The following is a 12,373-nucleotide window of genomic DNA, read 5'->3' on the forward strand; positions in this document are numbered from 1 at the left end:
CGCACTCCACCCCTCGCGGTGCCACTTCCGCGTTCCAAAAAGGAGCGGCATTTCACCGCTCTTTTTTTGCTGCGCGGGGAAGCCTCGCGGTCTGGCAGCTGGGGCTTCCCTACGCAGCGAATGGCGGCGGTGGGAAAACGGCCCCTTGAGGGCCGTTTGTAACCCACCACAGTCTCTTCCCAGGTCATAAGTAGGCTGTGGAGATGTCTGGTAGAAACTTTCTCTGCAAATTACAACATTCCAAACTGCAAAGCAGAATAATCACGAAGATTCATTAATATTGGCAAGACAGAAGATTCTCTAAACAAGGACCATGGATGGTCAGTGCTGAACAAGGATAGAGATACCTACCCACCTCATTGTGGGTTGGTGATTTATTATGCTTGAGAGAGTATAGCCTGCCATGCAAATATTCAAAGTGCAGCCTAAATAGACAAAGTATTTTAAAGTGGAAAAATGAAGCTAAGTGTTGAGAGATGGATAACAGTTCACCCAGAAATTAAATAAAAATAAATGGCATTTTGGACTGGAAATATAGGTTTGGAATCTCAACATTTAAACAATTAAATAATCTATACGGAAATCATATTTCAAAAAAGAAGAGATAATGAACAGGGGATCTCCAATAACTCAAAGAAATTGACATGTTAAAGATTTGGGAAAACACAAGATAGAATTATGATGATGGAGTTAAAGTAAAAAAAAAAATAATGATTACAAATTAGGTAAATAGCTGTTCCAGAAGAGCAGACAGTGGTGAAGAACTGCAGCTCTGGTGAAGTTATTGACAAGAAAATTGAAGGAATACATAGGCAAAACTTTTGAATGTGTCTTATATCCTTGTCCTTCTTGGCTGATTAAACAGGCCAGAGGGGGCTGGCTGAGTGGCTGAAGAAGGTAAGCAATGCCTCCCTTCAACAAGGCAAAGTCCCAATGTGCCTAAAAGAGGCAGTTGTGAGACCTTTGTTAAAAAAGCCATCCCTGAATCCCACTATAATAATAATAATAATAATAATAATAATAATAATAATAATAATTTTTATTTATAGCCCGCTTTTCCAGGGTAGATCAAAGCGGATAATGGATAATTACTGACCGGTGTCCAACCTACCATTTTTGGGCAAGGTACTGGAACATGTGGTGGCTTCCCAACTCCAGGGGTTTCTAGATGAAACAGATTATCTAGATCCATTTCAATCGGGTTTCAAACTTGGCTATGGAACAGAGACAGCCTTGGTTACCTTGGTGGCTGAACTATGCAGGGAACTAGACAGGGGAGTGTGACCCTGTTGGTTCTACTGGAAATCTGTAATTGTCTACTGTATATACAAAACACAGAATTTGGAGGATAAAAATTAAGAAAAAAATTGATAAAGAGACTCAGAATTTTTTTTAATTTTTATCTTCTAAATTCTGTCTTTTGTATATCAGTATATCACATGTTTTGTACGTCACAAGTTTTTGTATATCACATGCTTTCATATTCTCTTTTTTTCAATCTGAAATTATATTTTACCAAGTCTTCTCCCAGCAAAAGATTAAATTACTCTGACAACAGTCCCCATTGTTTACAGTCCAGAAAATGAATGGCAAACGACCATATTTCAAGCAAAAGAACTTTGGATTCACAATAAAACCTGTTAAGTAGCTCTCCTATAAGTTGAAATAGAAAAAAACATAAAGAATATGTTACAAAGATCAGGAAAGAAGGTAACTTTGTAATGGATAATTTCAACATATCAAAAGCCTTTGAGGAATGCTACAGAGATTTATAGGAAAGATAAATCTTTTATTTTTATTTTTATTACAGTCAGGATTGAGAGGCGGGTTCAGAATTCTATCCTGTATTAGGTACATGCCTCTTTTCTCTTTTTCTTTTCTCTCTTTTTCTTCTTTTTGTCTTTTTTATTTATGAAATAAATGTTAATTTGATTGTACGTAGATTGTCTTGAAAATAAACAGAAGATCACAATACAGTGGAACTAACATCTACACTGAAAAGGTAATTTTCATGTTAAAAAGTCTGGTGGTACCTTAAAGACTATTATTTTATTGCAGAATGAGCTTTAATGGATTGTGGTCAACTCCATTAGAAACATGTAGTGTCCACAGACACATACACACACACATATACTAGCTGGGATTGTAAACTTTACGGTCAGAGAGAAAAGAAATTGAGAGGAGGCAATAAATACAGTGGACCCTTGTTATAGGCTGGGGTTTGGTTCTAAGATCTCCCGTGTATAACAAAATCCGTGTATGCTCAAGTCCCATTGAATATAATGGCATAGCAAAATGGTGTCCCTTATAAAAAATGGAAAATCAAGGTAAATTTATACTTTTTTTGGAACATTTTCAGACCGTGTATGCTTAAATCCGTGTATAAAAAATCCATGTATAAGAAGGGCCGACTGTACAATACAGTATTAATATTTCTTATTCAAATGAGAAAAAAATCACAATTATTAGAGATTACACAAACACCGAGGCACTGGTATGGAAGCCCACTGTTTTAGCAGGAGAAGGCTGCTGGTTTCAAACAATGCTTTGCAGATCTCGCTCTCTCTCATTCTCTCTGTGCAACAAGGGACTCTGAGAGGGATAGTTTTGAAAATTACCTGTATCACAGTAGAAGTGATTGTCTTAGCCAGCTGAAACCTTTTACCCTTGGGACTCCCTCTTTACATCTATATGTGAAAGTCATACTCCCCCTTGATGCAGTACAGTCAGCCCTCCTTATCCACGGATTTTTAAATCCATGTATTCAAACATCCACGGCTTGAAAATATTTTTAAAAAGTATAAATTCCAAATATCAAACTTTGATTTTCCTTTTTATATAACGGACAACATTTTGTTGTGCCATTATATTTAATGGGACTTGAGCATCCATGGATTTTGTTATTCACGGGGGATCATGGAACCAAACCCCAGTGGATAACAAGGTTGCACTGTATATGGGGGGAAAAGTTACATCAGTGTGCATATTTGCATTTGCACATGCATGTATATTCATGTTTTAACATTTTACAAGGAAACAACTTTCTTCAAAGTAGAACAGTTTTATTTAAGTAAATCCAGTAACTCAACACATGTTTGAGTTAAAAAGTTTGAGAAGAGCAGGAGCAGGAGGGACCAGGACCTTCAAGCTTCACATTTCACTTGATCAAATTTTGCGCTCCCCCCAGGGGGGCCTGCCCCACCTTTTGAGAACCACTAGTCTATGTCATTCCTCCAAAAGTGTCAGTACTCACAACTGCCCCTATAAGTATCTAGGAAATATATGGTAAGGACCATGGCATCCTTCTTCAACAGGAGGCCCTCTTCTGTTGACTCCATTGCTGCTGACTTGCTTTTTGAGTGCTGAGGAAGTGCAACTGCACATGTAAGATCTTGTGCAACAACAATGTGAAACAACAAGATTCTGCCATATGTTTATCGTATTAAAATCTTTTTAGAAAGCAGAAGTACATAGTGTCATTTTTAGGACCAATAAAACATTACAAAATAGGAAACTTCAAAAGTTTATCTATTTTGTGATAATTCAGTGGTTCTAATAAAGGTATTCCTCAACTTTGATTTTAATTTTTATGCATGAATCACATGTTTGTTTTGATCTTTTTCTTTTTAAAAACACACAATCTACTTTCTCCCAAATTTTTTATTACTTTATGCTAAATAATATATATTTTAATTCTCTCTCTTTCATACAGAGCCATTTTATCCTCATGAAAAAATTCCACTCGAACAAAAGCACCAAATATTTTAAACATTTATATACTGCTGTCTTTCTTTTTTTAATGTTTTTAGAGCAATGTACTCTCAATTTATCAAACTTCAAATACAACAATAAAAGAGATAAACTATTTGAACCTCATTAAGGTTTTAAGGGTTTTTATCTAGCTGAGGGAACAAACAAAATGTTTTGCCTGGCAGTTGTCATCATGTAAGCCTGTAAAAAGTTTTAACTAAGAAAACTACTGCATCATCAGTCCTCCTTGTTCCCCACCCAAGGCTCTTGAGCAAATCCTTTTAATGTTTATTAAAAAGTATTTATAGCTGTGGTGCTGACTGACAAATTTAATTCAAGAAGTCACAGGAAAATATCTAGCTGTGGTCACTTCCTTTCCAAGTGTTATAGGTTCTCCCTTCAAACACAAACTCATAGCATACATACACTGATTCTTTAATTTTGACTTTGTTGACATGAAATTGAATGTTTGTGCTTTAGTTATTATCAAATCAGAGCTTCTTAACAAATGAGTATCGTTCATATTTGCATACAGCCAAGCCCCTAGAAAAGATACTAATGAAAATCTCCTGCATAGATATTTACTGCAAATTCCTTTTGGAAGGCATGTGATGACTGCCAAAAGGAAATGAAAAAGAAAAGTGGTAGATAGTGGTTGAAGAAGGAGAAAAAGCAGAAAGAAATGTCTAACAAAGTAACATTAAAAACAATGCATTAAACATAATAAACATGATTACCTCACTTGTACAATCCTGCAGCTTGGGTGGGAGCCCTCAGCTTTCCAGCAGGACAGCTGGGGAGCAACCCAGTTTGTTGGACTACCCCGGTGTCAGGTGTTTTGCCTAAAGGAAGGCTGAGGTATTATAATCCAGGAGTGACACCTGGCCTCAGCTGAACCTGCATTGGATTGCTCGCCTTTATTGATCCTTTCCAGGATCATCACAACATAAATAGATTGTAGGTCAAAAAAAGATGCCTCCACACTGCAGAAATAATCCAGGTTGACACCACTTTAATTGTCATGACTCAGTACTATAGAATTCTGGGAATTGCATTTTTTGTGGCACCAGAGCTCTTTGACAGAGAAGGCTAAATGTCTCACAAAACTACAGTTTCTGGAATTATATACTATTGAGCCATGACAGTTAAAGCAGTGCCATGCTTTAATTATTTCTACAGTGTGGATGCATCCAAATTGGTCCTTATTCTCTGTGTCTGGTTTCATTATTCCATAGTAGGTCATCAAAGGAGGAACTTCAATTTTTAAATGACATTTCCATCTTAGTTTTGCCTTCACATGGTTAAGGAACCATAGGCAATGTACTGCATGGCAAAGTTTGCATAACCCAGATGAAAGTTTTTTTTTTCAGCTGTGCTATACTGTACTCAGTTGTATGATAGTAAGAATGAACTGGGAAGGTTGGGGCAAATACCTCATGGAGTATTAATAAGTCTATAAAATCCATAATGTGTCATGAATGACAATGTGCAATACACACACACACACACACAATCTGATTGTTAGTACTGAAGGAATAGCAGCAATAAATAAAACTAGGAAATCTGATGCTCGAGGCCCCCCAAAAAACTGTACCAAAACTGAAACTGCTTCATGCATATGTCTTTTATTAAGCATGAAAAGAAATCCTTTAAATATATTTTCTTTGGGCAGAATTATATGTTTTTTAAAAAGTTAGAAATGATACAATCATTCATCTCTCTTTTTGTTCTCCTGAGTGATGTCTGTTTCCTTCTAAGCAGAAGGTTAAAAATAATTTCAGTGTGAACCATCTCTTATATCAAATCTTGTTTTTGAATCTGATAAGTAGCAGCATTTGAATTTTTTTAAAAAAGAAAATACCTTTATGTTGGATGCTTCTTTTATAACAAAAGATTACATTTGTAGTTTCTGGTGAAAGTACTCTTTAATAGTAGCCCTAAATATGTGCATATTTAATGGACATTTCTTTTGTGATGCAAAATTTTCATTTTGGGGAGGGGAAAACACTACATTTCTGTGCTCTCTCTAAATCACTGAAGTTACAAACCCACCTTTTGTTCCCAACCATCTTCATCTGCTTTCAACACAGGAATCAAAGAAAGAGCCCATAGTTTAGAATTAAAGAGGGAATACCAGAGACTGTTAAAGGCAACTGAATGACAAACCCCAGATTTCATGCCCAAAGCACTCCCTAGAACAGCAGTTCTCAACCTATGGGTCGCAACCCCTTTGGGAGTCCAAAGGCCCTTTCACAGGGGCCGCCTTAGACCATTGGAAAACACATATTTCTGATGGTCTTAGGAACTAAAACACCATAATTTTCTGGTTGGGTGTCACCACAACTTGAGGAACTGTATTAAAGGGTCACGGCATTAGGTAGGTTGAGAACCAGTGCCCTAGAAAATACATAAGTGTACTGTTTATTTGGAAGACATAACCTGGAACTGATAATGTATTGAAACAACAAATTCAGATAACACTATAACTGGTGTTATGGTTTAATAGTGTGCCAAAAATGTACAAACACAAATGCCATTAAAACAAACTGAAGTTGTTGAACCAGAGATCAAAAGGCTATTGATTCTGTGACATAATTATGGCAGAGTTTAGCTGTTTTATCACTAATCTTTTTTTGTGGTTGAAATATTTGTCGTACTATTTCAGTACATTTCAGTGATGCCTACTCTATCTTCAAACAGAGCCACATACTCACAGACCTCACAAAATTCTAGTTGCACAAAAAGGAGTATCAGGACCAGTTGCACCCTCTATCACTCATACTCTATCATCCAATGAAAGTATTCTTGCTTACAAATGGTTTACACCATGTTCTCATTCATATTATGTATTCATCAACATCTGCACACTCCCTCAACCATGTGAAGGAAGGAGATGGGCTTGGTGAGCACATGATGTGTCCTTTAGTCTTCAGCCAAGCCATTCAGGAATACTTCAGAACTAAACTAAATTTTCCGCAGCATTAGAGAAAGTTCAGATAGTAACTTATATAGCTATCTCATGCACACAAAGGACTGAGGAACACATGCCTACTAAAACATATATGAGGTCATAGATAAACTAGCCAATTAGTTCTTGTTATGCACCTTCAAGTTGACTTATGCTAACCCCATCATAGGGTTTTCTGGGTAAAATTTATTTAATGAAGGTCTGCCATTGTCCTCCTTTTAGGCTGAGAGAATGTGACTTGCCCAAGTTAACTCAGTAGGCTTCCATACATCAACATTTGGACAAGGGTCCCCTGGTGTCCTAGTCCAACACTCAAATCACAACACCATAGTACCTCCCTACAGACATTTCCATGTGCTTCTCATCAAATAAATAAACAAATAAAAAGAAGTAAAAAGGATCAAGATGTTGTGTACATGAAAAGCTCAGTTCTTACTTTATGTAGGTTCTTCACAGAAATATGACAGATCTACTGTTCTTTCTTGCATTTCAAGGTTCATTGATCCTGATAGTTAACAGCCGCACGTGGAAATATCAGTTTCTAAATGAGACTAACACTTCATGCATCTGATGCATTATGCTTTATGTTATAATAAAATGGTTAGCTGTTAAAGTGCTTCAGGACTCGTTTAATTGACTTACATTTCCCTTGTGTGTTACACATTCTTCTTATATTTTTCACACTGGGAAATTCCCCTGCCATCAGAAAGAAAAGGAAAAAAACTTGCTTGAGAACATCTCCTGCATCTAGTGAGAACCCATTAAGCATTGAAGGCTCATAATGCTGACTATCTAAGCTCTTTTAAGAAGAATTGTGCATATTCTAAGACTTCGTGGAAGCATGTTGGAACAACATTTCAACTTATGCATAGCATCAAATATTCTGAAAACATTTTTGAAACATATTTCAAAGTCTTACAACTGACATCAGGCTTGAAAATTTCTGAGAATTGATGGTTGGCCATTAAACAACAGAAGTCACCTAACAAGAAGCACCCTTGCAGCACTATAGGACTTAAATTTTCAGTCAGGCATCCTGAAAGATGTAGCCTTATGGTCCTGAGGGAATGATCTAGTAGTGGAACAAGCATATGTCTCTGGAAAAGATGTCTTGCAAAATGATTCAGACACTGCCAGAATTGAATTGGGCCCAATTCATGGCAACCCTGTAGATGAGACATCTTCAAACTGCCTATCCTCCACTGCTGTACTCAAATGCCGCAAATCCAAGACCATGACATCCTTAATTGAGTCTATCCGTTTGGCATGTTGTCTTCCTCTCTCTCTACTTTCTTCTACCTTTCCTAGCATCATTGTATTTTCTAATTAACCATGTCTTCTTATTATGTGGCCAAAGTACGACAGCCTCAGTTTGATAGACTTGGGCGGGTTACAGACCGCCATTAAAGTACGCGTAGAGCGCGTACTAGGGTTAGGAAGGAGCGGTGCTTCCTCACCCCCTAACCCTAGTATGCGTTCCGCGAGCACAAAATGGCGGCAGCCGTTCCACACGGCCACTGCCATGATGGCATCACGAACACACCACCTCCAAACAAGGCGGCACAGATGTGACGCTGTCACTCTGCGCGTGGGCGTTTAATGCGTCCTTTCTGCGGAACAGGAAGGAGCTCCAAAACGGAGCTCCTTCCTGGTTTGCGTCGCTGGGCGCAGCCTTCAGACAGCTGTGCCCAGCTATGCAAGGGAGAAAGGGGCCAAGCGGCCCCTTTCTCCTCCTCCCCGCTGCCGCGGGGTGTCCTTGGAGCTTGAAGCGGGGGTGTCCTTTGGGGCGGCCTGTAACACGCCTTGGCCTCCAGGGAGAGATCAGGCCTGATCTGTTCTAGGATCCATTTGTTTGTCATTTTGGCTTTCCGTGGAATCCTCAGCACTCTTCTCCAGCACCACAACTCAAATTAATTGATTTTCTTCCTATCTTGTTTCTTCACTATCCAGTTGTCACATGCACACATGGTGATGGGAATACAATGGTTTCAAATTTAGTGCTCAGTTGTATATCTTTGCACTTTAGGATTTTATCCAGTTCTTTCATAGCTGCTCTTCCCATTTCTAGTCTTCTTCTGATTTCTTGGCTACAATCTCCATTCTGATCCATATTTGATCCGAAGTATGGGATTCTTTGACTATTTCCATTTCTTCATTGTATAGGTTAAATTTATGTAGATCCTCCATGATTATTCTTGTGAATGTCATGTAATACAGCCTCCATCTATTCACTTCATATTCTCATATTCATGATGAAAGACAACAACACCCGTATAACATCAAATTTTGACCTTTCTTCTCTTAAACTTGGAGAGACTTATTCAGTCTCTCAACCCCATACCCCATCCTGCTTCATTTCAGGAAATTAACTAAACTTCAGGAGATTAACTAGTGTAAAGCTAGACCATGAGCTTCAAAGTCTCCCTTATTTAATCTTTCAAAGCACTACATATTACATGAAATGACATAAAGCCTACATAACAATATTGGCGACTTTGAATGCTATTGCTGCTGTTAGTTCTACTATTATTGCTACTACTAAGTGTAAGTAGGAAAAGCACTTTTATGATCAAATTAATGACACAGTGAATCCTAATTAAAAGGCAGGTAAGAAGCACATGACTATCCAACTGCAATGAAAAGCCAGTATGCAGTTAGCAAGCCACATTAAAAAAAAGAGGCAGAGAGGTACATGTTAAAAAATGATATCAATATGTAAAAACTATGAAACGGCACAGAAAAGAAAAGTATAATTTCTATAGCAGAAATGAGGATACCAGTTTGATCAAGGAAGATGTAGCAAGCATGATGAGGCAGAGAATGCAATGAAGATGGTGACAAAGTCTCTTAAAATGAAAGAGCAGGTGCTTGAAATATGTTGTGTTCTAATATGAAAGGCATTGAAATGCATACGAGTAGCATTTTTGGTACTCAAAATTGCCTCTGACATTGGTACAACTCTAATTGCATGCATTAACAACCATCCTGAACAGTAACATGTGTGCAAAAGCAAAACTAATACACTCAGCTTTTTCTACAAATAAAAATCCAGGACACTAAAACATTATGGCAAAAGTTAATCTAATAAGTCTGCCATTATCCTATAATACTTCAAATCTGTGCTGTTAGCTAAACAGTTGTCAGAGAAATTCTGAGCTCTATTTATATGAAGTCAAAGGAGACTGGAATAAACAGAGATTGTGTGCTGCGCTCTAATTAGGAAAAACAAACTGTTCTCTCTGCAATTTATCTGGAAAGGTTAGTAGCTTCTCTTCTGATTTTCTGGGTAGAAATGATATATTAAAGAGTGAAACAAATCTCAGGCAATCTCTGTCATATTAGCTACATGGATTGTAAGATATTATCTATAAAAGAAAGGTAGACCACCATACTTAGGATTGGAAAAATAATTTTAAAAATAATCAAAAATCATGATTCTCAACTGTCAGGAAACTCTGAGGAGGAGAATCCTGGGCTAAAGAGAATTTTTGTGGTTCAGAACTTATTCTGTGAAAATTCACACATGGATTTTTTTTGCACAGAAAACAGGATTTTCTGGACAAAAAGTGTTAATTTTGCATAGAGTGTTGCAAACTGTGAATAGTCTTTATAAGCTATGTAACTTTTGAAAATTTTCTCACAATGGGAAGAACATTGCTAAAATTAGCCATTGCTTCCTTCAAGAATACAATTAGTGAACAAATATATTTCTCCATGATAGATAACTAATTAGCACATTGAAAGAGTAGTGTGACAGAAAATAGGGAAGTACTTTTACATCAACTACTTTGTCTCAGATTAAGTTAACTAATGACATACTTTCTTCAGATAGCTTACCAGTTAACAAATGGACTACCTCAGAATTCAGAAGGAACAGGGTAGTACCATTTCAGACTGCAGGTGGTACCTGGCAAGATTGAATACCACTGTATCTATGTAGAGTTCTCCAAAAGGCATGAAATCAATTCTTGACACAGAGCAAAACCCCAGGAACAGGAGGGAGGTAGGAAGAAAGGTGTCATAGGCCCCGTACAAACTGCCCAGAAGCGGCAGTCTGGGGCCAATTTTAGGGCTCGGGTTGTGAGCTACTGCATGGTCTTGAGCCCTACCGTGCGGTGGTGATGCCATCATGGTGAAGCCCCATCCACCTGGGGGCTGCCATGATGACACAAGTGCGGTGCAGCATCAGCAAGTTGTGGCGCTGCACTTGCATCAATGCACAACAGTGCACCAATGGCACATTCATGGCATCCACCACGTGCACCAAAAAGAATCCGCTATTAGAGGGTTCTTTTTGGAGCAGAGGGAGGCCATGTGGTTTGGCTGCTGTGGCATCCCTAAGCAGCAAAAATGGGTGACTCCAGCCCACCCTTTTGGGGTGGTCTGTCAAGCTCCATCATTACTCTTGCTGCTGTCTTTTCCTTCTCTTTGTCTTTAATAAATTAGAGCTATTAGTGCAGTGATTCCCAAAGTGGGCGGTATGACCCCTTGAGGGTGTTGGAAGTTTCCAGGAGGGTGGTGAGGGGAAAGTGGGGCAGTAGGGAGGCAGTGAAGAAAAGGGGGTGGCACATGGGCCTTCGGTCAAAGTATTGGTGTGCAAGAAAGACAAATGGAACCAGCGGTCTTTAGAACCATGTGGGGATGATGACTGCATGAAATTTCTTTTCAGAGTCACCAGAAAACCACCACACGGCCTCACTGATGATTTTGTGTGGCATTATCTCCTGCTCTTTGCCTGCCTATGTAAGAGTTTACTTCCTTACCAGCATCTTTCACTAATAGTGACAACTGGGAAACTCCCATGAGGCTTGAGCACAGGACATCACTTCTGCGGCTTGGAGTGGCACCATTTTGAGACAGACTGGAGCTGAGAATTAGAGCACATGGTGACAGGAGACAAATGGCAGCAAAAATTAGCTTTCAAATTTGGGGCCTGCTTAAGGTTTGTGAGCTTTGCTGGGACTTGGCTAGCAGGTTGGAGTTGCACTGCTGTTCCTTCTTTATTTCATCAGACAGGCTGAGAGAAGAGGTAGCAGAAGAAAACATTTTTGGTGGGGAGAGCAGACACTTGAAGCTGTGTGGGGAAGGCGTGTCTTCTGCTCTGAGATCATTTCTAAAGAGAGGGGTATAAATACAATAGATGATGATGATGATGATGATGATGATGATGATGATGATGATGATGTCATCTCTGGGGAAGTAGTATTTATGTTTGATTCTTAGAATCCTTTGTCTTAGAGCAGCTCCTGTAGTTAAAATATTTCCCTTTCCCGGTCCACATAAGTCTCCTCTCTAATCCAGAAGATGTGGCCTCTGTAAATCCCACAGACACATACTGGCTGTGCCTTTCTCTGCCCAGATGAAGGATTGCGAGTACCTCCTCTCTGGGGAGAAGCTTCTTGGGAGCAGCAACTGAGCAGCTGGCTGAGCAGCAACCAAGAGACCTCTTATTCAAACTGGCCTTTGCTGCAAGGCTGGCATGCATGAGAGGCTTCTTGGTTGCTGCTTAGCCAGCTGCTCAGTTGCTGCTTCCAGGATGACAGAAAGCAAAGGGAGCAACAATTGAGCAGCCAGTCAAACAGTAACCAAAAGATTGCTGCAAGACCAACTTCTCCCAATGTGACTGGGTGCAAAGGCAGCAATGACTGAGACAGT

The 12,373-nt window shown here is 38.9% G+C and overlaps 1 protein-coding gene across 4 annotated transcripts in view; it reads right to left on the reverse strand.

Moving 5' to 3' along the window:
• PCDH17 (protocadherin 17) overlaps window positions 1–12,373 on the reverse strand; it is a 195,691-nt gene that overhangs the window by 62,624 nt on the left and 120,694 nt on the right. Inside the window, exon 4 of one of the 4 annotated variants that reach the window (XM_042459788.1) lies at window positions 7,361–7,414. The exons of the other annotated variants lie outside the window; for them this stretch is intronic. Coding sequence (XP_042315722.1) covers window positions 7,361–7,414 — 54 coding nt within the window. The remainder of the gene's footprint in view (window positions 1–7,360; window positions 7,415–12,373) is intronic. 4 annotated transcript variants of the gene reach the window in all.

Source organism: Sceloporus undulatus, chromosome 3 (assembly GCF_019175285.1).
Source record: "Sceloporus undulatus isolate JIND9_A2432 ecotype Alabama chromosome 3, SceUnd_v1.1, whole genome shotgun sequence".
NCBI classification, from domain to species: domain Eukaryota; kingdom Metazoa; phylum Chordata; class Lepidosauria; order Squamata; family Phrynosomatidae; genus Sceloporus; species Sceloporus undulatus.